The 27,939-nt window shown below is 50.5% G+C and overlaps 1 protein-coding gene across 1 annotated transcript in view; it reads right to left on the reverse strand.

Moving 5' to 3' along the window:
• The window catches only part of LOC126995289 (kin of IRRE-like protein 2), a 251,711-nt gene that overhangs the window by 136,317 nt on the left and 87,455 nt on the right, over window positions 1-27,939 (reverse strand). The window contains exon 2 of the mRNA XM_050854778.1: window positions 22,409-22,541. Within this exon, the coding sequence (XP_050710735.1) occupies window positions 22,409-22,541 (133 nt within the window). The remainder of the gene's footprint in view (window positions 1-22,408; window positions 22,542-27,939) is intronic.

The following is a 27,939-nucleotide window of genomic DNA, read 5'->3' on the forward strand; positions in this document are numbered from 1 at the left end:
GTGCATTTTTAACAGGACCAAAGCTACTTATTGCAATGTGCCCTGAGCATCAACATGAATGGTGAGAACGGAACGTCAGGAACTCGGGAAAAGGAGATTGTAGTCAAGTTTTTAACAGCGACGAAGCGTTACAATTCATTGAAATGTACCAGACGGCCCCAGTTAAGAGGCATTGATAAATAAATGCTCAGTCAGTGACTAACTAATCGGCATGCCAAGCACGTGAATCATTGACGTATTGAGTAACTTTCTAATGAAGTGCCATGTTGACTGACAGTGATCGTTTGACATTCTGACCGAGTGGCTGAGGGATTGAGAGGTTAGTAACTGACCCTCATCCCCAGAACCACATAAAGCAAACGTGCACCACGAGCACCCTGCCACCTTATCATCAAGACCTTACCATCCTATCACGACCACATCCGCCAGCACCGCCGCTGCCCCCGCCCTCGCCATTATCACCACCTCCACCACCGCCGCCGCCGCACACCCCTCTACCATAGTCTATGCCTCTACATCCCTACCGCTACCGGGTAACTTATCATTAACGCCCTCCACAGTAAAGGTCAATTTGCTTCGTCTAGTGTCTGCACAAACTTCAGTATCCCCATCCGCATTCACATTCGCGAATACGGAAAATGGGGAGGCGGTGGTTGAGTGGTTAGCGTGCGGGAGCCGCGTCCAGGAGGACGCGGGTTCAGATCCCTCCTGCTACTACGAGCTGGGATTTTCCATTTATTGCCGTATGGCCTAAAACTACTCACATGCTGTCCTGCGACCACCCATCAACGCGGACCCTAGATTCTCGCTCTAAAGTGGCTCAGAGATGAGCTCCGGGGACGGCACGAGCCAAGAAAGATGGAGCCATTATGAACACTAGCCTGCACCATGATGGTGGGTGATGGTGGTGGTTGAGATAGCGGGTGAGAGGTAAATGACTCTTTAGTGGTGGTGGCTTAGAGACGGAAGTAAGGAAGGAAAGAAGAAATAAGGAAGGAATGAGAGGGAAGGAAAAAGGGAACGAAAGAAGGAAGGAAGAAAAGAAGGAACTGAATGAGAGAGAGAAAGAAAGACGCAGAAAGAAGCAATAAAACGAATGAGAAAAAGTGTGGGAAGATTGAAGAGAGGTATGTATTGTGTGATAAAAACATCGAAGCAAACAGAAACACCCTAAATATTCGAATAAAACAAATATAACTGGAAGGCTGAATACGAAAACAAAGACAAAAGCAATATATGAAACAAATACAATAGAAAATAGACAGAAATAAAGGAAGATAGAAGAAGAAAAGGGACGAGGAGGAGGAGGAAGAGGAGGAGTAAAGAAATAACGTGCGGGTTAGACTGAAAAAAAAAAATGTGACAAGGAAGGTGAAGCGTTAGATAGACTCAACAGTTGAAAATAAGCGAAAGGAAAGGAACAAAGAAAATATGAGTACAAACATAATGAAAAGCAGGAGAGAGAGAGAGAGAGAGAGAGAGAGAGAGAGAGAGAGAGAGAGAGAGAGAGAGAGAGAGAGAGAGAGAGAGAATTTTACACGACGCAACGAATGGGAAATGTTTCATAGACTGTAAACATACATTATTATTCGAGAATATATTGTATCGAGTTTTCTTGTTGCTGTCGTTGGTGTCGGCAGTGGTGGTAATCATGTGTTTATTCTTAGGAACGTGAGGAGACAGAACCATTCCAAGGCTTGAAAAGTGTGCCATTGTCGTGCAGCACACTACCGGGGCGCGCCACATTCCCCCCCTTGGTGACAGTCTTAAAAGTTCCATTGACTGAGGCTAGAGAGGCAAGCCGAGCCGTCCACACAAGCTTGTGTGTGTGGGGGTAAGTCACGAGTAAACTAAACCATTACACGAAGTATTTCTCAGTCATGAGACCCTTTTGCTCCAGGACAACACACTCCAACGTGCTCACACAGACACACGGTCTCCCTGCACCGCGTTCACCAAAGTGGCTGTGTTGTTTTACAAGGGAAAGCATCTCCCACGACTTGGATTGCATGGAGGTCACAACCTCGACATATCTCAGCCTTTCCTGGTATCATCTTTTTCTGCAAAAATACACGCCGGGGCGGGGAACAGCGGGCCGCTGTTTTCTCGGTGACGATTGTCTTCAAACAGCTCTACATTTTCAGGGCATTTGCATGATCAAAACGCAGCAGCAATCGGCCGACCGACCGACGACTGAATTGTTGTTTTTGTTTTCATTGTTAGATGGAATTAGACAACGAAGTAAGGAGTGTGGGCCGCCACCGACGGCTGTGTGCCCACAAGAGTAAGGTCCATTATATATATATATATATATATATATATATATATATATATATATATATATATATATATATATATATATATATATATATATATATATTTTTTTTTTTTTTTTTTTTTTTTTTGGCAGCAAGGGAGAGCTCAAGCGCAATAAAACAAAACAGCAACAAAAATGCCCGCTGGCGCTCCTCCAACAAAAGTAACCAGAATAAGAGGTGCCACTATAAAAATTGCCTCCGCCATGACGGGCTTGGGCCGACCACAAGGCCCCTGAAGAAAGCCTACCGGCGATATAGGCGAACACGTAAAAAAGAGAGAGAGAGAGAGAGAGAGAGAGAGAGAGAGAGAGAGAGAGAGAGAGAGAGAGAGAGAGGTCAATTTCTGGAGGAGAGGTGTCTTAACACTTTTCTCTTGAAAGAGGTCGTCATAGGCAGAAGAAAATATTGATACAGACAAAGGAAGGCTGTTCCAGACTTTACCAACGGAAGGGATAAAAGAATGAAGATGCTGGTTAATTAACTCTCGCCTAAGGGATTTCAACAGTATAGGGGTGAGCATGAGTGGAAAGTCTGGTGAATTAGGGCCGCGGGAGGGAGGGAGGCATGCAGTTAGCAAGTTCAGAGGAGCAGTCAGCATGAAAATATCGATAGAAGATAGAAAGGGATACAACATGGCGGCGGAACTTAAGAGGTAGGAGACTGTCAGTAAGAGGAGGGGAGCTGCTGAGCCGAAGAGCTTTTTAGACTCCACTGTGTCCAAAAGAGCTGTGTATGTGGAGCCCCCAAGTTCCAGGGATGGAGTAATTACACTTGAAAAAATAATGACAATTACAATTACAATTACTTTCATAAACTTTGAATTACAATTATAAAGTTAATTACATTTTGAAATAGCAATTACATTACAATTACAATTACTTAAAAAACAAATTCAATTACAATTACGATTACATAATGAACATCACCCGTATGCTACATATCATAACTTCACAGTTACACGTCTTACGTACGTATCTTAAGAAGAAGCGTAACCTGTAAGCAGCCAACGAATTGTAGGAGAAGGATTTAAGTCACTGAACCTCACTGTACGAAGGATTTTGGAGGAAGTGAACTGAATTACGTCGCAGGGGGCAGTAGCAGCAAAAGACCGTCTGTTACTCGTTTAATACACGTTAGCTACAGGACGCGGTCAGGAACTGGACGTGTCCATCAGCGCGCTACTGCTCCGAGTGGCGGAGCGGCCGCCTCCGACTGCCTGATGTCACCAGAAAATTTAATTCTTATAATCAACCTATCTCTCCTAATGGAGCCCGGCCAGTACCACTTCCATTTTATACTTACAATTAAATTACAAATTACCTCAGCCTTTAATTAATTACAATTACAATTATTTACTATAAATCCATTTTCAATTACAATTACGAAAAACTGTAATTAATTACATTTCAATTAAATTACCGTTACAATTACTCCAACTCTGCCCCCAACACGTGAGATGCATACGCCTTACGACTTCGGACAAGGCCCTTCTATATGGAAAGCACATGTGCGGGGGAAAATAACTGGCGGAGACGATACAGAACGCCCAACCTCGAGGAAACTGCTTTAGTAAGAGAGATGTGAAGTCTCCAATAATTAAGATTATGAGTTAAGGATAGACCGACGATGTTTAGAGTAGAATAAGGTGACAGAGGAGTGTTGTCGAAGAATAAGGGATAGGTGTTTGGAAGATTATGTCGAGTTGATGGGTGGAGAAATTGATTTTTTTGAGGCGTTGAAAGAAACCAGGTTTCCCCTATCCCATCAGAAATTTTAACAAGGTCTAAGGTTAAGCGTTCTGCAGCCTCCAGCCTGGAGTCCTGTAATACCTGTTGGGAGGGTCTTCTGTTGAAAGAAGTTGAATAATTCAGAGTAGAGTTATCTGCATACGAGTGGACAGGACAGTTTGTTGTGGGAAGATCATTGATGAATAACATGAAGAGAGTGGGAGATAGGACAGAGCCCTGCGGGACACCACTGATGATAAAAACAGTGACCGTCTACTACAGCAGAGATAGAGCGGCCGGAAAGGAAACTGGAAATAAAAGTACAGAGAGAGGGATAGAAACCGTAGTAGGGTAGTTTAAAAAATAAGATTTGTGCTAGACTCTGTCAAAAGCTTTCGATATGTCTAAGGCAACTGTGAAAGTTTCACCGAAACAGCTAAGAAAGGATGGCCAGGAGTCATTTAAGAAAGTAAGGAGTTCACAAGTAGAACGCCCGTTGCAGAACCCGTACTGGCGATCAGATAGAAGGTTAGAAGTAAATAGATGCTTATGAATCATCCGGTTAAAGATTGATAAAAAAATGGCAACCATCTGTCCAGCTCTTAAGTCTTGGCTGCACAATAACCGTAGTACTTAAATGTTCAGTATCACAACTTTTGTGATATTGAAGAAATGCCTTTCGGGTCGCACTAAAGAGCAAGAAAATGTAAGTATTAAAATGGTCATATGCAAGACAAATAGGACGTTTTGTGCTTTAATCCATGTTGCAAGTCTAAAACTGGAGGTTAGTTGATGAAGTATATTATTTTTTTTTCCCACTGAGGGATCGAGTAGTTAATCCAGCGATATCCCATGATTCTGCATAGACAATTAAGACACTTATTATCAAAGGCATCAATCCGCCTCTCCAAGTCCCTATTTAGTGTCCAGGTCTCACAGACATAAAGTAAGACAGGGAGCACAATGGATTTGACGATCCGGATCTTTGTCATTCTACACAGGTATCGCCAATACCTGATACTCGTGGTGAGCGAGTTCATAACACCGTGATTCAAGCGAATACGCCGTAAGGCTCCCAGGCGAGACTCACCGTTGTTCTGAACTACACTACCAAGGTATGTGAAATTTTCCGAGATCTCAATGTCCTCGCCACACCCATAGACAGACTATACTGTTTCTTCTAGCAAGTCTCCAAACACCTGTACATGGGTCATGGCCCAGGAGACATTAAGTCCTAAGTGTTTCGCCTCCTCGTGCAGTGCCTTGAGAGCCATCACCAAAATCTCCAGCGACTCCGCCATGATTATTGCATCATCGGCAAAAACAAGGTCAGTAATACTGTTATTGCCAACTCCGGTCCACAACTTTACCTAGTACCCAGTCCATACAAGTGTTGAAAAGTGATGGGGCAAGGACACAGCCCTGCCTCACTGCTAAATTCACGGGAAAGAAGCTGGACAAGGCCCCCACGCACACTTCATAGCACTCTCAGTCTCATAATACAGGCCAGTCAACAAATCAATAGTCCTTGTAGGAATCCCACGGAATCTCAAAATATCCAAGAGTGCCTCGCGATGCACTGAGTCAAACGCCCTCTTGAGATCGACAGAGGCTGCAAGCATCCCCTGTCGAAACTTACGTCGACTCTCCACCAGCACGCGATACGGATACGGTCAGCTGTCGACTTACCAGGCGTGAACCAGACTGTTTAGGTCTCTGTAGCTTCAGCAGCTGGCTGCGAATTCGCATCAGCAATAGGTATGCAAGGACCTTGCCTGGCACACTGAGCGTGTAATATCACGGTAGTTGTCGGTCCCCTTTTCCTTTCCAGATACGGACGACCAACCTCCTCTTCCAGTCAGGAGGAATGGTACCAAACTGCCATACGGCAGTCACGACCGTTTACAACCCGCGGAACATGGCCTCACCTCCGCCTGCTTTGAGAAGCTCCGCATTGATGTTACATAGACCAGGTGCCTTTCCACCCCTCAACTTTGCTAGATTCCCTCTGACCTTGGACTTTTGTCGATGGGTAGATCAGCATCCGCCACCTAAACCCAGCAACCGGAACCTACCCACTCGGGGAGTCCGCCATGTACAACTACTCAAAGTACTCCGTCCAACAAGCCCTCTGCCCATCCATGTGTGACACGAAGCATCCATCAGCAGTTCGGATAGCGCTTACCTGACAGTGAGGTTCGGAGCGGAGCTTCTTTAGGGCTCGGCAAGCAGCTCGGAGGTCATTTGCATTTAAATGGCCCTCGACCTCCTCAGCGAGGCCCTTGACATACCTCTCCTTGCCCCTCCTTAAGTCAGCTCTAGTCCTACGCGACAAAGCCCTATATTTGCCCTGATTCCCAGTCAAGTCTTAATATTCTCCAGCGCCTTCGCCGAGGCAAAGCCACTCCTAGCTCTCGGGCGCTCTCCAATGACCTCCTTGGCAGCTCAAAGGGTCTCATGTTTGAAGGTATCCCACAGTTCTACAGGGTCCTCAAGGGTGCTGAGAACATTGAACCAATTTGAGACTGTCACTGCATACTTCTGAGCACATGCCAGGTCCTTCAGCCTCTCGAGATGAAACACCGTATTGATGCATTTCGAAATTCTTTTTGACCCGACAAGAAGCTTGAGTGTTGCAACAACAATGCTATGGCCAGTTACAAAGAACTCAACACTTCGGTAAACCCTGCAGTTCCGAAGGATCCTCTTACGAGTACCTACGAGGATGTGGTCAATCTCCTTTGCTACCTCTTCGGCATCGCTATACCAAGTACAGCGGTGCAGCTCTGGTCTGCGGTACCAAGAACCCGCAATTATCAACCTCCTGGATCTTGCAAAATTCAGGAGAGAGCTGTTGATGTTCTAGGTACCAGAACCGTGGGGACCAACACATAGCTCGTAGTCGTAATCCTGTCAGTGCCAGTAGTAGCATTCAAATAGCCCAAGACAATATATATATATATATATATATATATATATATATATATATATATATATATATATATATATATATATATATATATATATATATATATATATATATATATATATATATATATATATATATATATATATATATATATATATATATATATATATATATATATATATATATATATATATATATATGAAAACATGAGCGCTAGGTAGCACGCTCTCTCTCTCTCTCGCGCACGCACACACACACACACACACACACACATACACACACACACACTCACATATGTTTCATAAATTAAGTGAAAATAGGCATATTACATCAATGTTTTCAGTATTTATTAGACGTGTTTCATGGTTAATCAAACCACGCTAGATACAATACTTATTCCCAGCAAACAACACAATAACAACCAATTTCCTACTTTTTTTTTTTTTTTACATCAGAGGACACGGCTCAAGGGCAATAAAAAGAACAAAAAAAGACCGCTACTCGGCGCTCCTATAAAAGATAAAAGTAAAGAGTAGCCAAGAGTGAGGTCAATTTCGGGTGGAGAGGTCTCTTTCTACACTCTTCTTGAAAGAGGTCAAGTCATAGGCAGGAGGAAATACAGAAGAAGGAAGGCTGTTCCAGAGTTTACCCGTGAAGGGGATGAAAGAATGGAGATGCTGGTTACCTTTTGCATAAGGAGTTTGGGAATGAGCATGAGTAGAAAGTCGTGTGCAGCGGGGCCACGGGAGGAGGGGAGGCATGGAAGTTAGCAAGTTCAGAAGAGCAGTCGGCACGAAAATATCGATAGAAGATAGACAGAGAGGCAACATGGCGGCGAAATTTAAGAGGTAATAGACTATCAGTACGAGGAGAAGAGCTGATGAGAGGAAGAGCCTTAGACTCCACTCTGTCTAGGAGAGCTGTATAAGTGGAGCCCCCCACACGTGAGATGCATACTCCATACGAGGGCGGACAAGGCCCCTATAAATGGAAAGCATCTGTGCGGGGGAGAAGAACTGGCGGAGACGGTACAGAACGCCCAGCCTCGAGGAAGCTGATTTAGTAAGAGAAGAGATATTAAGTTTCCAGTTGAGATTTTGAGTTAAGGATAGACCGAGGATGTTTAGGCCCGTACCAAGAGTCATGAAGGTCGATCCGCGTAATTTCCCTTCGACAATGTAGGCACGGCCTCAGACCGTGCCTTCAATCCTTACCCCAAGTCGCTCGGGAAGGTAAAGTAGGATATAATGCACATACACACAGTGCAACCGACTTTCCATCTACCAGATATAATGCACGCACACACATACATACACACAGTACTATTACAGCCATACTATAGTCCGTTTCATTCCGTCTGTCCACTCGCGAACGTAGATGTGGCACCTGCTCATTGTTAGTTTGTGATTGGGTGAAGATCAACTTTATATTTTCAGTGATACATTTTTTTTACAACAAAGGAGACAACTCAAGGGCACACAAAAAGGAAACAATAATAAAAAAAAAAGCCCGCTACTCGCTGCTCCTAAAAAGAATCCAAGGAGGTGGCCGAAAGAGGGGTCAATTTCGGGAGGAGAGGTGTCCTGATACCCTCCTCTTGAAAGAGTTCAAGTCGTAGGCAGGAGGAAATACAGATGAAGGAAGATTGTTCCAGAGTGTACCAGCGTGAGAGATGAAAGAGTGAAGATGCTGGTTAACTCGTGCGTAAGGGATTTGGACAGTAAAGAGATGAGCATGAGAAGAAAGTCTTGTGCAGCGTGGTCGCGGGAGGGGAGGCATGCAGTTAGCAAGTTCAGAAGAGCAATCGGCGTGAAAATAACGATAGAAGATAAAAAGAGAGGCAACATCGCGGCGGAATTTAAGTAGAAGACTATCAGTAAGAAGAGGAGAGCTGATGAGACGAAGAGCCTTAGACTCCACTCTGCTCAATAGAGTTGTGTGAGTGGAGCTCACACGTGAGATGCATACTCCATACGAGGGCGGACAAGGCCCCTTTATATGGATAGCAACTGTGCGGGGGAGAAGAACTGGCGGAGACAATACAGAACGCCCAACCTCGAGGAAGCTGATTTTGTGAGAGAGGAGATGTGAAGTTTCCAGTTTTTGATTTTGAGTTAAGGATAGACCAAGGATGTTTAGTGTTGAAGATGGTGACAGCTGAGTGTTGTCGAAGAATAACGGATAGGTGTTTGGAAGATTGTGTCGAGTTGATAGGTGGATAAATTGGGTTTTTGAGGCACTGAAGGACAGAAGGTTCCTTTTACCCCAATCGGAAATGATAGTAAGGTCTGAGGTTAAGCGTTCTGCATTCTCCAGCCTTGAGTCACGTAATTCCTGTTGAGAAGGTCTTCTGTTGAAAGAAGTTGAATAATGTAGAGTGGAGTTTGACCAGGCAGGGTGTCAGCACGGAAGCACCGTTTTTAATGACAATAGGAGGCACTCCATCAGGTCCATAAACCTTCTGAGAGTTGAGGCCAGAGAGGGCATAGAAAACATCATTCTTAAATTTGAATGTTTGTGTATACAAAAAAAAAAAACTCAAACTATCGTATATGAACCGCAAACAGAAGATATGCATCGATAATATACCATACAAGGACAAGAAGATACAACTTGCATATCAAACAGTATAGTCTGATCATACTCGAACGATTTATAGCCTTTCAGATACTCATATTTCATCTCATTCAGGTACATAAAGTGACATACGACTCTGCAAGTGTCTATACATAGGAATTTTGACGTGTTGCATGTATAATAACATGGGTAGCCTAATACTCGAAATAGCCTAGCATCGCATTCAACAGTTATTTTTACTGTCATGTTTTTTTTTTCCATTATTGATTGTTATTTACATGCAGTAAATTATTAAGATACCCTTTATTTGCCCTTGAAGAGCCAGATGTCTTAACTAAAATGAGGTATCAATCAAAGAATTTGAAAAAAAACGTAGATCGTTCTAGAAAGTGAGCTACGAAGGTTCCCGCCTGGCTGGTTTCTCTGTGCTTTGAAGGCGCGTGCTTTTGTTGTAAACTAGACAAACATATTCGCTGCAACTTTAATATACGACTTTCCAAGGGAAAAAAAAATTCTCAGGTTGGTTTAACTCAACCACAACTATTTGCCACGCCAAATTTGGAAAATAAACATATTTTTCCTCGAAAGTAAAAGGGAAGACACGGGGTAGACCTTACCTTCCCTTCGTCTTTCCCTCAGACCTTCGTCCCAAAAATGCTAATGACTCTACGTACGCAACGTCCTTCCCTTCGATCTTCGTCGCTAAACCTTCATGACTATTGGTACGGGCCTTAGTGTTGAAGAAGGTGATAGCTGAGTGTTGTCGAAGAATAGGGGATAGATATCTGGAAGATTGTGTTGAGTGGATAGGTGGAGAAACTGTTTTTTGAGGCGTTGAAGGACACCAGGTTCTTCTCTCCCCAATCGGAAATAATAGTAAGGACTGAGGCTAAGCGTTTTGCAGCCTCCAGCCTGGAATCATTTAGTTCCTGTAAGGTGGGTCTTTTATTAAAAGAAGTTGAGTAGTGCAGAGTGGAGTCATCGGCGTAAGAATGGATCGGACAGTTCGTTTCGGAAAGAAGATCATTAATGAACAACAGAAAGAGAGTGGGAGATAGGACAGAGCCCTGAGGGACACCACTGTTAATAGGTTTAAGGAAAGAACAGTGACCATCTACCACAGCAGAAGTAGAATGGTCAGTAAGGAAACTGGAGATAAAGGTACAGAGAGAAGGATATAAACCGTAGGAGGGTAGTTTGGAAAGAAAATATTTGTGCCGGACCCTATACTGATAATGACGATAAGTATTACTGGTCATAATACTACTATTACTACTACTACTATTACTATTACTACTACTACTACTACTACTACTACTACTACTCCTATTACTACTACTACTATTAATACTTTTATTATTGTAGTGACCCATAACACCTACCATTTTCTTTCTCGTTTTCTCCACCTTCATTTCTTCAGTCTGCCCTGTAACTCCCCTTTTCCTCTTTCTCTTCTTTCACTCTCGCAACGCACTAATATCTTGTTCTTCACATTCATCACATTGCGGTCATTACATCATAAATACTTGTACCATATCATCAGCAATGTTATAATAAAGTAAATCACATGTGTAAGGACACCAGTCTATCATAATTGTCAATATTATTGTATATGAACTTTTGTAGGTATTCATTCACGTTCACAAAATCATGTATATACTCCCCAATAAACTTCCTCGTAAATCAGTCCCGCGCGCGACCTTAGAGGGAGCGGACGCACGTTTCCGCTCCGTTCCACGGGCTTGGTCAGGACAGTTTCAGCCCAGCGGCGCATCGAGGCGCCCTGGGTGTGGCGGTCCTCGACCTTACTCGCCTCCCCCGCTCAACACCTAGTTCACCAACGGCCTAAGGTTCTTACAGTGGAACATCCGAGGACTCCGCGGCAACAAGACCCTGCTCCAGGCCGCTCTCATCGAGGATGACGTAAGTGTTTGCCTCCTACAGGAAACGCTGGTTAGGGGGGACTGCCACCTCCGCTTTCCCGGATACACTGCCCACCATCTCCCGATCAGGGACGAGACTGGGGGTAGAGGTTGTCTGATCTTGGTCAGCAACTCCATCCCCTATAGGGTGGTCGAACGCCCCATAGACTGCGGCGAGAGTGTCGAGACCCAAGCCGTTACCCTCCTCCTTAACGGGACGGAGGTTATAGTCTACAATGTATACAGCAAGCCGAGACGTGAGCTTGACCTCACTGAGCTCCTCACTCTTGCCGGAGAGGCCAGCGTCCTTGTTGGAGGCGATTTCAACGCCCACCACGAGGTGCTGGGATACAGGAGCAACGCCAACGCTGCAGGGCAGCATCTGGCAACGCTGCTCCAGGATCTTGAGGACGTCGTGCTGCTAAACACAGGTGAGCTGACACACGTCCAGGGCAACGCCCTGGACCTCGCGTTAGTTTCTTCCGCGTTGGCCGACGGAGCAGACTGGCGACTATACCCGACCTTGACGAGCGACCATTTTGCGATTCTGACGACGCTCGATGTCCCCCTCCCGCCGAGGGAGGCCGGGCCGAGCAGGTGGCGGCTGGACAGGGCCAACTGGGCCACCTTTCGTAGAGAGGTGGCTAAGTGGTGGCTTCACTACAGCCAGCCTGATGACACTGACCGCTTCGACCGCGACCTTGCTGCAGCTTTGACCGACGCCGCCGACAGAGCCATCCCGAAGGCAGTTGGTCGTAGACCGCCTACCAAGAACGGATGGTTCCGCAGCCCTCGAGTCAAGGAGATGAACCATCGAGTCAACACCATCCGCAAGCGCTTTCGTAGGGACCGTACGCAGGAAAATCTACAGCTGCTTCGCGAAGCAGTGGATCACGCCCGACAGGTTGCCAGGGAGGAGAGGGAGACCAAGTGGCTGAGTTGGTGTGAGAACTTCGGCTCGCACACCAGCCTCGGAACGCTCTGGTCATGCCTCCGGCGGGCAACGGGAGGGAAACCTCCCAGGCCTGCCGCGCATCCCACCCCGAAAGATGAAGCCGAAAGGCTCATCCGTTCGTACGCGGACCGCGCATCCGCAGGAAACCTGCCCCCAGACGTGCGACGGAGGCAGCAGGAGCTACTACAAGGCAGGCTGGCCCGCATCCGGCGTGCGGAGGCCCAGCCTGCAGTCACCGACCCACTCTTTACAAGAGAAGAACTGAAGAGAGCAGAGAAGAGAAGCAGAGACACCGCGCCCGGCGAGGATGGTATTACCTACTCCATGTTACGCAACATGGGGTAGGCTGGTGAGAGCGCCCTTCTGGCCCTCATCAACGCCTCCTTGGAGGCGGGTCGCCTTCCAGTCCGTTGGAAGGCGGCACTCGTCCACCCGATACCGAAACCCAAGGACCCAGGCAAGACACGGCCCATCTCTCTCATCAGCTGTGCTGCCAAGACAGCTGAGAGAATGGTACTGACTCGCCTACAGTGGCAAATGGGCCCGCCCCATCACAACGTGTACGGGTTCACGGAGGGGAAGAGTGCTGCTGACGGCATGGCCTCCCTTCTGTCCACGATCAACAACCAGCCGGCTGTTGTGGTCTTCCTCGACCAAGAGAAGGCCTTCGAGCTGGCCTCGCCCACTGCCATAGTTGATGCCTTGCGGCAAAAGGTGTGTCAGGGCGGCTCCTCAGTTGGGCACACGACTACCTTCGCGACCGCTCAGCAAAGGTAAGGTTCCAAGGCCACGTCTCCAGCGAGCAGGGCTTCGAGAACGGCACCCCGCAAGGGGGCGTCCTCAGCCCAACGCTTTTCAACGCCCTCATGGAAGCCCTTGCTAGGCTTCCGCTAGGACGCAACGTCACCCTTCTCAGCTACGCCGACGATCTCGCGTTAGTCGCCGTAGGTAGAGGCAACAGGCTCTCATGGGCACAGAAGGCCCTCGACTCAGTCACCGCTGCCTGCAGAGACCTAGGTCTCTCGGTTTCAGCCGGGAAGTCGAGGGCGATGTCGGTCCTCGGCCCGACGCCTGAGCAGAGCCTGAGGATACAGGGTGTACGACTCGAGTGGTGCACAGCGTACCAGTACCTTGGAGTGTGAATCGACCACAGGCTCACCTTCTCGAAGGAGGCTGAGTACCTGAAGAGTAGGATGAAGTGCCGGCTCACCGTGATGCGGAGGATGACGACCACGAGAGCGGGGGCGACGCACCGAGTCCTTAAACTGTATTACGTACAGGCCGTCCGTTCCCTTGCGGACTACGCGGCGGTGGCGATGGTGTCCCTCTCAGACAGCGTCGTGACTTCTCTCGAGAGGAGCCAGAACGACGCGCTGCGGCATATCCTCGGAGCGCCCAGGTGGACGAAGCTAGAGGCTCTGCGAGCCGAGGCTGAGCTCCCTCCCCTGATGCTACGGATCGAACAGGTGGCAACCTCGTGGGCAGCCAAAACAGTCGTCAGACTGTCCGACACCCCTGCGAGACGGAGGTTACTAACCTCTCTAGCACAGGATGCCAGGATTTTCACCGGCAGGACGTGGGCACGAGGGTTAGCGAGAGCGACCCGACTCTCACTCCCGGACGTGGACCTGGCAGGAAGAGGACCGGACGAGAAGGCAGAGGGCTACGTCGACCCGCCGCCATGGGCTGCGGATGTGGCTCGCTTCCACATGGAACCCCTGCATTTCAGCAAGCAGCAGTGCTCACGCGAGACCTTACTCGCCCACGCAAGAGGAACCCTTGCCCGCACATCTTCGGATGGGGCAAGTGTATACTACACGGACGGATCCGTCGACCGAGAGAGAGGCAGAACAGCGGCGGCCTTCGTGAGCGGCGAGGAGACACACGGTTGGCGGACCGGCGACCACTGCTCTACCCTTCAGGCAGAGCTAGTGGCTCTCCTGACAACGCTCCAGCACGCCCTACGCACCGACAACAAGGACATCAACGTTTACACTGACTCGATGACAGCACTTCAGACGCTCAGACGAGACAGGGTACGTGACAACATCAGACTGGTGACTATGACACTAGACACTCTGGCGCGCCTGCGACGCGCCGAGCGAGCCGTGACGTTCGCCTGGATACCCAGTCACGTGGGTGTCCCGGGCAACGAGGCGGCGGATGCAGCAGCCAAGCAGGCGCTGGACCAGGACCGGATCGCGATCGAGATCCCTGTTAGCTTACAACAGCTAAAACGCACAGCGAAGAGGACTTCAGGAAGGCGCGCGCTCGCGCTAGTGAAGGACGCTGAGGCAACCTCAGCGTCCCTTCAATGGTACGCCAACGCCACCGGCTACGAGACCGTTCCCTTCCTCTCCTCCTTAGCGAGGAGGGATAGGGTAATGATCCACCGACTGCGACTCGGCTACCCGACCGTTCGCTCCCTCATAGCGGACTACGAGGGCGAGTTGTGCCTGCACTGCCTGGAGGATACGGACGACCCCCTCGTCCACTACCTCCTGGACTCTGCGCAGACAGGCCCGCTAAGGAGGGGTTACACCCCTTGCGGAGAGAGAAGAACAGCTGCACCAAGGATGGTACGGTACCTGACGGACGACCTCGGGACACTCACGAGGTTCCTCAGACAGAGAGAGCCTCCACGGTAAACGACGAGACAGCATGCCTTTTTTTTTTTTTTATTTAATTTTATTTTTATTTTACTTATTCATTTTTATTTTTATTTCTATTTATTTTTTTATTTTTTTAATTATTATTATTATTATTTTTATATTTTTATTTATTTATTTATTTATTTATTTAGTTAGTTTTCTATTGTTTCTAATTTTTTATTTATTTATTTATTTATTTATTTATTATTTTTTTTTTTTATTGTATTTTTTTTTTCCTCTCTCCAACACCTTCGACTATACTTGCGTGGTTCGAATGACTCACTTTAAACAAATGATCCCTTTGCTATACAAAGGACCCTTCCACCTGTCACTTACTGTTCAACCTTTCGGTCTCCTGCAATCCCCTCCGTTCCGCTCACCTCCTCTGGCTGGACCCCACCAAAAAGGTCTGTTTTTAATGCCTCCCACTTTACTTGCGTGGTTCGAATGACCCACTTTAAATAAATGATCCCTTTGCTATACAAAGGTCTCTTCCTCCTGTTATCTAACTGTGCCGCCTTTTACCCTCATAGAATCCCCTCCGTTCCGCTCGCCTCCCTCCGACTATCAGGGCTGGACCCCATCAAAAGGTCCCTCCGCTATACGGAGTACTTCTCACACCATCCACTCTGCAAAATATACGTACAAACCACTGTCGCCCTCTGACTTCCTTATTTTCAAATATTCATACCTTTCAATCCTTGGGACCTGGAGTGGGGTTGGGTCGGTCGCTCATGGTACGCTGCGCACTGGCCGTTGGAGCCGCGCTGGGTGTGGCTCTGGCGTTTTTGGGCGGGGCGCGTCCATGGCTTAGAGAGATTAAAGAGAGAGGCGGGCCAGCCAGTGGCATATAGCCCGCGAGAGCTAACAACCCTCGAAACGGAAAGGAAGGAACGGCGCGTCGGTCCTTTGTGTTAAGGGTGGGGCGTCCCTACCCGCCCGCCGCCCCCACCACGTGTGCCCTCTCTCCGCCGTCCTTGACCCAGGCCACGTGGGTCTCCCTCCTCCCGCAGTGTTGTGTCCTTCCCCACCACGTCACAGTGACCCCTTCCCCTTCCCGCCGTCCTTGACCCAGACCATGTGGGTCTCGCTCCTCCTCCCGCAGTGTTGTGTCCTTCCCCACCACGCCACAGTGACCCCTTCCCCTTCCTGCCGTCCATGACCCAGGCCACGTTGGTCTCGCTCCTCCTCCCGCAGTGTTGTGTCCTTTCCCACCACGCCATAGTGACCCCTTCCCCTTCCCGCCGTTCTAGGCCCAGATCACGTGTCTCCCTCCTCCCCGCAGTGCTTTTACCCCACCCCACCACTCCACAGTGACCACTTCCCCTTTCACTTCCCGCCGCCCTGTGCCGTACCATGATGTCGAAGCGGATCCGTCTCTACTCTCCCCTGGCGCCCCAGGCTGGGCACTCGTCCCCCAGGACGGCCCTCAGCAGCCCGGACCGAGAGCTCTCCTACGCTGAGGAAGCCCCTAGTGACGACGACGCGAGTCACGACAGCGAAAGTGCGCCCCTTGTGATCGACGAGGACCGGCAGGTCGAGAGTGAGCGACTCGCCATCGACGAGAGCCCTGTGAGTGTGGAGCAGCACGAGGGCGACGAGGGCTGAACCACCGTCACCACCAGGAGCCGACGGGGCCCGCGGCTGAAATTCAAGCTGCTCAACCTAGGCGACAACGTGAGCGCTTACCAGGCGGTCACGGCGCTGGAGGCAGAATACCCCACCCTAAAGCAGGAAGTGAGGCCCAACCTCGCGGGTGAGTACGTCCTCATCCCCAAGGATGACGACTCGACCGCCCTCCTACGACACCTCGCCGCGGAGGACGACAGGGTGCTGCTGCTGGACCCCACGGCCAGGAGGCACAAGGTGGTGATGGAGCGCTACCCCGTCAACCTCCCCCTCGAGGCCGTGGAGGCCCATCCCTGCGTGGTCTCCGCCAGGCGGCTCCGGGCAGGCAGGGACAACGTGGCCACGAGGCAAGTGCTCCTGGTGCACGACGGGCCACCGCCAGACTGGCTGGACCTTGGCAGCTGGGGCCGCTACACCCTGCGCCACTACCAAGCTAGCCCGTCAGGTGCTATAAGTGCCAGCGGTACAATCACATTAGAGCGACGTGCCAGCACTCCGTCAGGTGCGGTGTGTGCAGCCACGTACACCCGACGGAGGAGTGCATCCAACGGCACAAGGCCCAGGAGACCACCACCGCAAAATGCCCGAACTGCGGGAAAAAGCACCACGCATGGAACCCGCAGTGTCCGGAGCGACTCGGGAGGCTGCCGCCAACACAGGGGCGCCAACACCGGCAGCACCAGCAGCAGCGGCAACAGCAGCAGCATCAGCGGCGGCAGCAGCAACAGCAGCAGGGACCACGTGGGCGCCCCCAGCAACAAGGTGCTCGCAGGTTTGCTCCCGCGCCCCAACCAACTCGGCCGGCATGGGGGATTAACCGCCCGTCCCTCGGGAACCCCACCCAGCATGGAGTATGGTCAGGCGAGAGGGAGCAGCCAGCAGGGAGCAGTTCGGCCGCCGCCGCTGCCCCACCCAGCACCCTGCACCCCCCTCCCCTCACCCCTCGACCTCAGAGGAGGAGGGACAGGCGACGCGGACACCGCACCCAGCCGAGTGGTGACCCCACCGAGGAGCCCTCCGCGCAGCGCATAGCCCCACCATAAGACAGGCCCACCAACAACACCGCGAGGGGCGACAGCGACACCAGCCTCAGCGAGGAGACGCGCACAGTCCTCAACGCCATCCTCGTGCGCGTGGTGCAGGTCGTGAGGCGGCTACTTGACCGCCAGCACTCTCCCTCCAGCGACAGTGACCTCGACGCTCTCTTGCGCGACGAGGTGCTCGCGGCCGCCATGGAGGGCGCCCGCAACCCCCTTCCACCACCATCACCACCGAGGGAGAGCGCCCAGCAACCCCTCCACCCAGCTGAAGCGCCTCGCCAAGATGGAGAGCCGCAGTGAGCGGTACACTCCTCCTGCTCCCCCTGCGGCGCCCTGTCTGAGGGTGCTGCAGTGGAACGTGCAGGGCCTGCGACCCAAGCGTCACGAGGTGCTGCAGGCCATCTTTCAGGAGGGGCTGGACGTGGTGCTGCTGCAGGAGACCCTCACGCCATCCCTCACCGCAGGATCACCCCCCCCTGTGCACTGCGGGGACGGCGTGGAGACTCTGGCGGTGGAGCTCCAGCTGGGAGCGCTCTCCCTCACTGTATACAACATCTACAGGAGCCAGCGACACCAGCTGGAGGCAGGGGAGCTGCTCGGCCTCGCCGCGCACTCAAGTGTCTTGGTGGGCGGTGATTTTAACTCGCACCACCCGCTCCTGCAGTCTGTCTCCCCCACCAACGCCGCGGGCCGCCACCTGGCCGTCTTGCTGGAGGACAGCCCGCACGTCCGCCTCCTTAACACCGGGGAGGCCACTCACGTCCTGGGGGGCCGCCTCGACCTCACCGTCTCGCGCGACCTGACACCCGGTGCTCGCTGGCAGGTGCACCCAACGCTCACCAGCGACCACTACGGGATCGTCACCACCCTCACCTTGACCCCACCAGCACCCCCACCTCCCCCTCCGAGGTGGAACATCAGGGGAGCGGACTGGGTCAGGTTTCGGGCCACCCTCGAGGAGTGGTGGGCAGACTACCAGCCTCCCTTTGACCTACACCAACAGGAGAGGGACCTGACTGCTGCAATGGCGAGGGTAGCAGACGCAGCCATCCCCGGGAGCGCCGCCACCCGCCGCCGGCGCCGCAGTTGGTGGTTCTACGACAAGGAGGTGCGGGAGCACAACCACCGCGTCAATGTACATAGAAAATTGTACAAAAAGCCCCCCACCGCTACCAACCTGGGGCTGCCGCAGGAGGTTGTGGCCCGCGCGCGGCAGGTGTCCTTACGAGCCAAAGAGAGGAAGTGGCTGGAGTTGTGCGCTTCCTTCAACCAACACCCCCCCCCTCGGCCAGCTGTGGCACAACCTGAGGACTGCTTCGGGATCTGCCCCGCCCCGCCCGGCAGCCCACCCTCATCCCCGCCAGGAGGTAGAGCGGCTGGTTGACACTTTTACCACGAGGGGCAGACATCCCCCTCACCCAACATGAGCTTGCCAGAGCCAAGAGAAGACGGGACACGGCCGCGGGGTCAGACGGCGTGACGTACTCCATGCTAGCTCACGCCGGGCCAGCTGGGGACACCGCGCTCTTGGCCCTGCTCAACGCGTCTTGGCGGGCGGGCCGCCTGCCGCCCGCCTGGAAGGAGGCTGACATTCAGCCCATCCCCTAGCCGAGGGAGCCCACTAAGCTGAGGCCTATCTCCCTCCTCAGTTGCACTGGCAAAACAGCCGAGATGATGGTGTTGTCCCGCCTGCAGTGGCGCGTCGGGGGCCTCCACAACAACATGTTCGAGTTCGCCAGGGGCCTGAGCACGGTGGACAGCATCACCACCCTGCTGGCCCACACCAACAACCAGCCCACCATCTCAGTCTTCCTCGACCTCGAAAAAGTATTCGAGCTGGCCAGCCCTCACGCGATCCTCGCAGCCCTCGTGAGGAAGGGGATTCGAGGAAGACTGCTCGCCTGGCTCCAGGACTACCGCCAACACCGCCGGGCCAGAGTCAGGTTCCAGGGCCACAGATCTTCCTACAGGGGATTCGAGAACGGGACCCCCCAGTTGGCGTCCTCAGCCCGTTTTTGTTCAACCTACTGATGGAGGATCTGGTGGCGCTGCCCTTCCGGGATGGCGCCGACCTCCTCAGCTACGCTGATGACCTCGCCCTCGTCGTCACCGGGCGAGGAAATAAGCTCACCCGTGCCCAAGAAGCCCTGGACCTCATCAGCGACAAGTGTGAGGAGCTGGGCCTCAAGATCTCCTCTGACAAGTCCCGAGCCATGGCCATCAAGGTCACCACGCCCGCCTGCCAGCTGCATGTCCAGGGAGTCGGACTGGCATGGACAGAGTCCTACAAGTACTTCGGGGTGTGGCTTGACCAGCGGCTGTCCTTCACGGCCCAGGTCTCCTACCTGAGGGAAAGGACACAAGCCAGGCTCAACGTGATGCGGGCCATGACGCGGCCGAGCGCCGGCGCCAACTTCTCCGTCCTCCGCCTGTACTACGTGCAGGCCGTGCGCTCCCTCGTCGACTACAGTGCTCCTGTCCTCGTAGCGCTGTCTCGTCCCCAGCAGGAGCGCCTGGAGGTGTTGCAGAACAACCCCATGAGGATAATGCTGTGGGCGCCGAGGTGGTCCAGCGCCTGTGTCATGCAGAGCGAGGTCAGACCGGTGTCCCTAGCCAAGAGGGTGGAGCTCGTCATGGCCTGCCAGGTGGCCAGGTTCCTGTAGCGCGACGTGGAGGGAGTGGCCCACAGGAGGCTACGGCTGGCCATGCGGCAGGGCGTCGAGAGGTGGCTCGTCAACACCACCTTGACCACCCGCCTCCTCACCCCCACATGAAGCTGGATGTGGCTGAAGCCTGACTGCCCCAGCCCCGCCTACAATCCCCCTCCTCCGTGGGACCCACCCCCTGCTGTCTTCACCGCCACAGAGCTGCCCTCCAGCAAGGCGCTGTGCAACACACTGGAGGTGCGCCAGCACGCCCTCAGAGCCATCGCCCAGGTCACAGAGCCGGACAGCGCCATCTACTTCACTGATGGGTCGGTGGATCTGGACAGCGAAACGACCGGCGCCGCCTTCGTCACGGGTGGTCTGGAGCGGGCGTGGAGAACACTACTCCACCCTCCAGACGGAGCTGGTGGCCATCTTGCACGCCCTGCAACACGCCCAACTCCGCCGGGAGGCCACTGTGGTGATCCACACGGACTCGCGGACGCCGCTGCAGACCCTTCAGCGGACCCAGCCGAGGGACAACGTGGGCCTCACCAACGCCATCCTGGGCGACCTGCAGAGCTTCGCAGCGCAGGACAGGCGGGTCCGGCTTAACTGGATCCCCAGCCACGTATGCGTCCGAGGCAACGACGCGGCGGACAAGGCGGCCAAGAGGGCAACCCAGGCACCCACCGTCACCAAGCCTGTCCGTCCAAGCCTGTCGCAGGCCAAGGCACAGGCTAGGCAGGCGGCAGCCAGCGAAGCCCACCAACAACACCGAGGGCTGGAGGCAACGAAGAGGCAGGCGGCGTGGTATGCTGGAGCCACGGCCTACCACCCACTAGACCCCGCCCAGCAGCAGCCCAGAGAAGTCGGCGTGCTCCTACAGTGCCTCAGGCTGGGCTACTGCACGCGTGAGGAGCTCGCCAATGACTTCGTGGGGCGGACGTGCGAGCACTGCGAGGGGCGCACCAGGCGCCCGCTGGTGCACTACATGTTGTCCTGCCCCGCCACCGCCCGCCTACGACAGGAGCCAGTGGACGGTGTCCCCCCTGCAGCAGGCGGCTTGCTGCGGAGAGGTGAAGCCAGGGCCGCCCACCTTATCCGCCACACCCCGACCAACGTGCTGCTTGAGGTGCTGCGCGCAGCTCCGCGCCCAACCGGGCGACGAGCGAGAGACAGCAGAGGGCGGCACTAGCCACCGCCCCCACGCACCTCCAGCAAGGTACATATGCTGCCCCCCTGAACTGTTTCGGGTGCAACCCCGACAACGGCGGGCTGACGCCCGCTTTGTGCATTTTGCAATATATTTATAATGTAACCATTTATAACATGCATATATTATTATTGTTTCTTGTACAATAAACCTTAAAAACAAACAACTTCCTCGTAAATGGAATCACCACAAGGTTCAAAGTTGTATCTTTTAACCAATACAGGCCGCCTTAGCGGACCCATACGGCGTAACCCTTGCGGTTACGTTTGCTGCCTAGGAAACGCACAAACAACGATGTTTGGTTTCCGAAATAGCGGCGTAGGCAGCCGCTACACTATAACTACTACTACTACTACTACTGCTACTACTACTACTACTTTTTTTTTTTTTTTTTTTTTTACAGCAAAGGAGACAGTTCAAGGGCACAAAAAAAGCAAACATTAATAAAAAAAAAAGCCCGCTACTCACTGCTCCTAAAAAGTATCCAAAGAGGTGGCCGAAAGATAGGTCAGTTTCGGGAGGAGAGGTGTCCTGATACCCTCCTCTTGAAAGAAAACTACTACTACTACTACCACTACAACTAATGTTGCTGCTGCTGCTGCTGCTACAACAGCTACGTCTAAATCACTTGCACAACCAATTAAACAACTACACCTATAGCTATAAGAATAATTGCTACTACTACTAATTCGACAACAACTATTACTACTATTACCCGAACAACCATCACCGTTGCCATCACTTCTACACCCAAACCTCTCCGCCCTCACACCTGTCGCCCCGCCCAGCCTCGCCTTACCTGTAGATGGGCTCCTTGTTGCCGTTCCTGTACCACAGCACCACGTACACCATGTCTGACGCCTCGAAGTTACCCACCTCGCAGGGCAGCACCGCCTCGCGCCCCGCCACGGCCTCCACGCGCCGCCACATGCCTGCACGGGGAGGGAAAGAGAGACGATGTTAGTACAGGTCCCGGCCAGATGGTTGGTTTTGTTATTCAGTGCGAAAGATTCAAAATTAAGGCGTGTTACTCTCTGGTCTATTGTGCTCAGCTCTACTGATCAATAGAGCATACACTGAAAGTCGCTCCAACGCTCTCCCGCCGCAGGGGAGGGAGGGGAAACTCGTATACTCGGGAAGCCCGCCGTCACAAATCACGGACACAGTAACGAAACAACAAAACAACGAAGCAAACAGCTAACAGAAAAAAAACGAAATTTAAAATAGAAATTCAACCTTGAAGAGCATAGACTACATTTCCTGTTATAAAAAAAAATAACACTGCACAAAGAATAAACATAATAGAAGGTAACTATACACTAAACAATAATGATTTTTATTAAATACAATACGATAGTGACAAAAATATTAATTCAGTATTCCAAGACCTTGAAGAGCATAGACTACATTTCCTATTATAAAAAAAAAAAATTAATACTGCACAAAGAATAAACATAATAGAAGGTAACTATACACTAAACAATAATGATTTTTTTTTAAATACAATACGATAGTGACAAAAATATTAATTCAGTATTCCAAGAAATATCAATATTGACGATTACACACAACTGACAATGCACACAAAGTTACACATACATAAAAAGTTCACTTCGCTTAGGCAGAATGATTTAAAGGAAACAAGTACAGGATACTGTTGACCGCCACCCCCCCCCACACCCACACCCACACCCACACACCCACACCCACACCGCTGAGCGAGGCTGCTTTTTCTGACCGCTACTTTACCTGCAAGTTAAATCACGGGCAGGTGAAGCTCTTTACTTCTTTTAGCTTTTTCTCTCATGCCCTCCACTCTTCCCCTCCCCACCTAACAATGAAATGAGAAAGAGGCAAGCAAAAGGAAAGAGGAAGTAGGGATTCAGAAGAAAAGGAATAGCTGGAGGAAAGAAGGAGATGAAAGAAGAGGATCAAATAGTTTCAAAAAGAGAAGGAGGCGAAGAGGCGGAAAAAAATTGTGAAAAAGACATGAGCTTAAACTGTAAGACATTAAACGAGCCAGGTTTGGTCTTGGCCAAAGGAAGGATGAAGAAATAGGCGTATGTAGGAGAGAGAGAGAGAGAGAGAGAGAGAGAGAGAGAGAGAGAGAGAGAGAGAGAGAGACATGGTAGAAGTGTTTTCGTCCATTTTTTCCCCTCGACATATATCTACTCTCTTTTCCTCAATTGGTTCGGATTTCCGTTTTCCTTTTATTCCTGCTCCCCCTGCCCCCCCCCCCCCTTTCCTCCCTTTTTGTCTACTATCTGTGTCTTCTTGATTCCCTGGCATTCTCATTCATTTTTTTTTTCCTTCATCATTATTTTCTTCTCATTTCTTCTTTCTCATTAATATGCAAAGGCTGTAACTCATTCACATCTGTCATTAATATTCTCTCTCTCTCTCTCTCTCTCTCTCTCTCTCTCTCTCTCTCTCTCTCTCTCTCTCTCTCTCTCTCAACCGTTCCATCTTCCTCTTTTCGTCGCTTCCTTCTTCATGGCCAATTGATCACCTTCCTTCCACCTCCTACTCATCCCATCTTTCCACGTCCTCCCTTGCTCCCTCAGTATTTTTCAGCATCCATCCATTAATCTTCCTCTCCTTTTCTTTTCCCTCTACCTCTACGTCTTGCTATCTCTTCCTCCTCATGTCACCGTAATCACCCTACCAACCTTAGGCTGTTCCCTCTCTGTATTGCCTTCTACTTTTTCCTCAATTTTCCTCCATTACTCCTCTCCTCTTCCTCTCTGCCTACTTCTCGTTCATGTCCTCGTCCTTCTCTTCAAGTATGTCATCCTCACATCCCTCCTTCTCGTTCTCGTCCTTCTCTTCTTGTTTACAATTCATCATAATCCTCCACTTCCTCCTCCTCTTGCATCACCGTTATTCGTGCTCTCATCTATGGTCCCTCCTCTTCCCCTCCTCTTGCATGGCCATGGACTTATTCAAAGTCAAGTTCATCATTCTTCGAACTCCGTTTGTGGGGTTCTTGAAAGGTCTGGACTTCCGAAAATCCCGTAAATTCTCAGCAATAAAAAATATATAAAATAAATAACTGAAAATTGAGTTATCAGACTCACAGCCCCTCTAGTCCTTATTATTTATTTAAATATCTGACTAATCACATCTCTCATAGGGTAAGCAAAAGCCAGATAAACGTGCTCTTAAGTTTATTGAAAACAACAAAGAAACTCGCTGGAAATTAAGAATAATTAATTAACACCAAGCACACAGCAACCTAGTAGCTATGCTAAAACATCCTAGGAATTAGATTACTTAGCTGCAGGTGGGGAGAAGCCAAGCCACACCTGGTCTTCCTCGTGGTCCGTGCCTGGAGTCCTTCTGTCCTCTTCTCGTTCCTCACTGCAACGCGCCGTGCCCTCCTTCCTCCCACGGGCTTCCCTAGACCTGAGTATACAATCACTCTGGAATTGTGGATACTACAGACAGGAAAACCCCACGATGGAGAACGTGTTGTGGGAGGACGGTAAGAGGGACGTCCGCTCGCGACGAAGCCTGGGCAGGAGATGACTTGGAAGATGGCGGCCATCCCACAATGCTCAGGCCGGGTTCCGCGGTCAATATGCCAGTTCTCGCCATACAGCATCTCGTTTTCTGTGCAACACTTACGCTAAAACGCCCTAACGGCTATGGAATTATTATTTATTAATAACTTAACACATGCCATTGGTCATAGTGGGTCGTGCATCCCACACATAGTTCAGCGTTGGCAGTATTAACGAAATGATTTGAAATAGCGCGCGTTCCCGCCTTCAAGTGTTTCTTCCCGCTCTCTCAATCAAAATGGCGGGGACTTCCGCGGTAACTTTCCACTGGCCACTCCCTGAACAATGACTCATGACACCGTTATCTTCTCCTCCGTCTAGTACTCTTCTTCCAATTGGTCTTCTTCCTCTTCCTCCTTATTCTTATTCCTGGTCGTACTTCTCCTTTTACTAATTACCTTCATCTTTCTCTGAAAGTTTCACATACCTTGGTAGCGCAGTTCATAGCAACGGTGAGTCTCGCCAGGAAGTCTTACGGCGGATTGTTATGGACTCGCTCTACACGAGTATAGGGCGTTGTCGAAACCTGTGCAGAAGGACAAAGATCTGGATCTTCAAGTCCCTTGTGCTCCCTGTCTTAAGCCGGTATTTCACGGGAACGATTTTGGTTGAGCAGACCCCATCCGTGAACAAAAGCTCACGGATTGGACTCTGCTTATGGACCAGAGGGAGTACAAGAGCGGATAGGCTGGAGCTATTTTGCTTCACTGGCAGCCAGCCCGGCCGTCTCACTTCCCTACCCTGATTCGCCGGCTGGGTCAACTGCTCCTCCCACCTCAATGACGTCGCTCTCGCCTCGCCTCGCCTCGACTCTCCTCTCAACTCCTCTCGTCTCCTCTCCTCTCCTCTCAACTCATCTCGTCTCTCTTCTCCTCTCCTCTCCTTTCCACTCCTCTCAATTCTTCTTGTCTCTTCTCCTCTCCTCAACTCATCTCCTCCCCTCTCCTCAACTCATCTCGTCTCCTCTCCTCAACTCCTCTCAACTCCTCTCCTCTCCTCTCCTCTCAACTCCTCTCAACTCCTCTCCTCTCAACTCCTCTTCTCTCAACCCCTCTCTCTCTCTCTCTCTCTCTCTCTCTCTCTCTCTCTCTCTCTCTCTCTCTCTCTCTCTCTCTCCACTTTTCTGTACTACTTTGAATCTTTATATGTATGTTACGGTGTACCGGGGGGCGTTTAAAGGGCGTTGATTAAGACTTCAGCTTCCTTAAGGCGAATATATTCTTAGCCTATATGTACAAGGAGCGTCGGAGCGAGAACGACTGCCGCTGTGTGTCAGTCGGACTCTCGTGAAGGCGTCACGAGTTACAGGTTGGAAAATAATTGTTACAATTGGTCACGTATGTCAAGGTGACCTCTACGCACGATGAAATGCTTTGTATATAAAACTGAGACGGTAAACACTGACAGACGACATTTCTATTAGGTGGCGTGATCTATCTGTCGTGGTTTTTTACCATTGACAATTGTATGCCTAATTCGTGGTGATACTAAATAATAATTATAATAATAATAATAATAATACATTGATATCCTACTATAACACTGCTCGATCACCTACCAGTGATCGCGACCTCGCGATATACAAAACTCTAACTAGCAGTCTAGATACCATTAATATACATAGTGGGATCCTGTTAAGCAGACTGCCTATGATACAATTACAATAAAACACTGGCTATGTAAGAACATTTGTGTAGTAATAATACAAATAGTGAGAGGTAAAACACAACATGTGTGACATGAAACATTAGAAATCTCTCAAAAGAAAAATATAAGGACACATGTATAAGTAGCTATCAACTGGCATAGTTACAGACAATGAAACGTTCATCTAGCTCCTAAAAAAAAAAAATACAGTAGTGAAACATACAGCAGTGAAATATAGTACAATGTTAAGTATGGGAGCATATTTCGATAGCTGTAAATATTAACCAATAAACGTAACGTGTATGAATTAATAGTTTGCGCCGAACCCCTAAAAACAAGAAAGGATGGCTAGCAAGGTGCCTATTAGACGTAATAGAAGTTAAGGTTATAATGGAATGTCATAATGTTATGGGTATATGAAATAATAATTCTATTAAAAACAGCGGTTTTCTTTTTTGTTTTTGGGTAGGAGAAAATTAAGTGAGTATGCCTTTAACTTGCTGGGTTTCCCCCGAGCGGCGAAGAGAAAACGGAGCCAGGGCACAATGAGGAAGATGAACTATGATCAGGGAAATCACAGTTTTACAGCTAGCAGACAATAAGAAAGGATCAATATCGTATGCGAATGAACGTTACTCTCACAATTATGACTGATTAACAGTGTTAGATACACAGAAATAAAAAAAATCGTGCCTCTGCTCGAAAGAGAATTGGAATAAGCTGAGCCCGGCACATTTTGACCAGAAGGAAATATCCACAAATACCAAGATTAATCAGCTGATGGAGTGTTGAGGGCGAAGGGTGGCGACGCCCTGGGGTACGTGCAGCCTGTGGAGTCGCGTCGGAAGACCTCGGCCGCGGCAGCAGCGGCGGTGAGAGTTGATGAAAGGGTAGACATCGGGAGACTCGTAATGGCTGCTGGAAACTGCTGACGAGGCGATTTGACTGGCAGTGTTTTGGTGCCGGAACACTGCTGCCAGACGTAGGACGGCTGCGGCGTTCTTGTTATATTGAGAGATGGGCCGCGGTGGCAGATATGGCGACTTGGGTGTGTAACCTCTTGAGAAGACGCCTTGCAGGAACGGTAGTGGTAACTGCTTGCAGTCACCGGGAGATATCC

This window comes from Eriocheir sinensis, chromosome 7 (assembly GCF_024679095.1).
Source record: "Eriocheir sinensis breed Jianghai 21 chromosome 7, ASM2467909v1, whole genome shotgun sequence".
Taxonomy (NCBI): Eukaryota; Metazoa; Arthropoda; class Malacostraca; order Decapoda; family Varunidae; genus Eriocheir; species Eriocheir sinensis.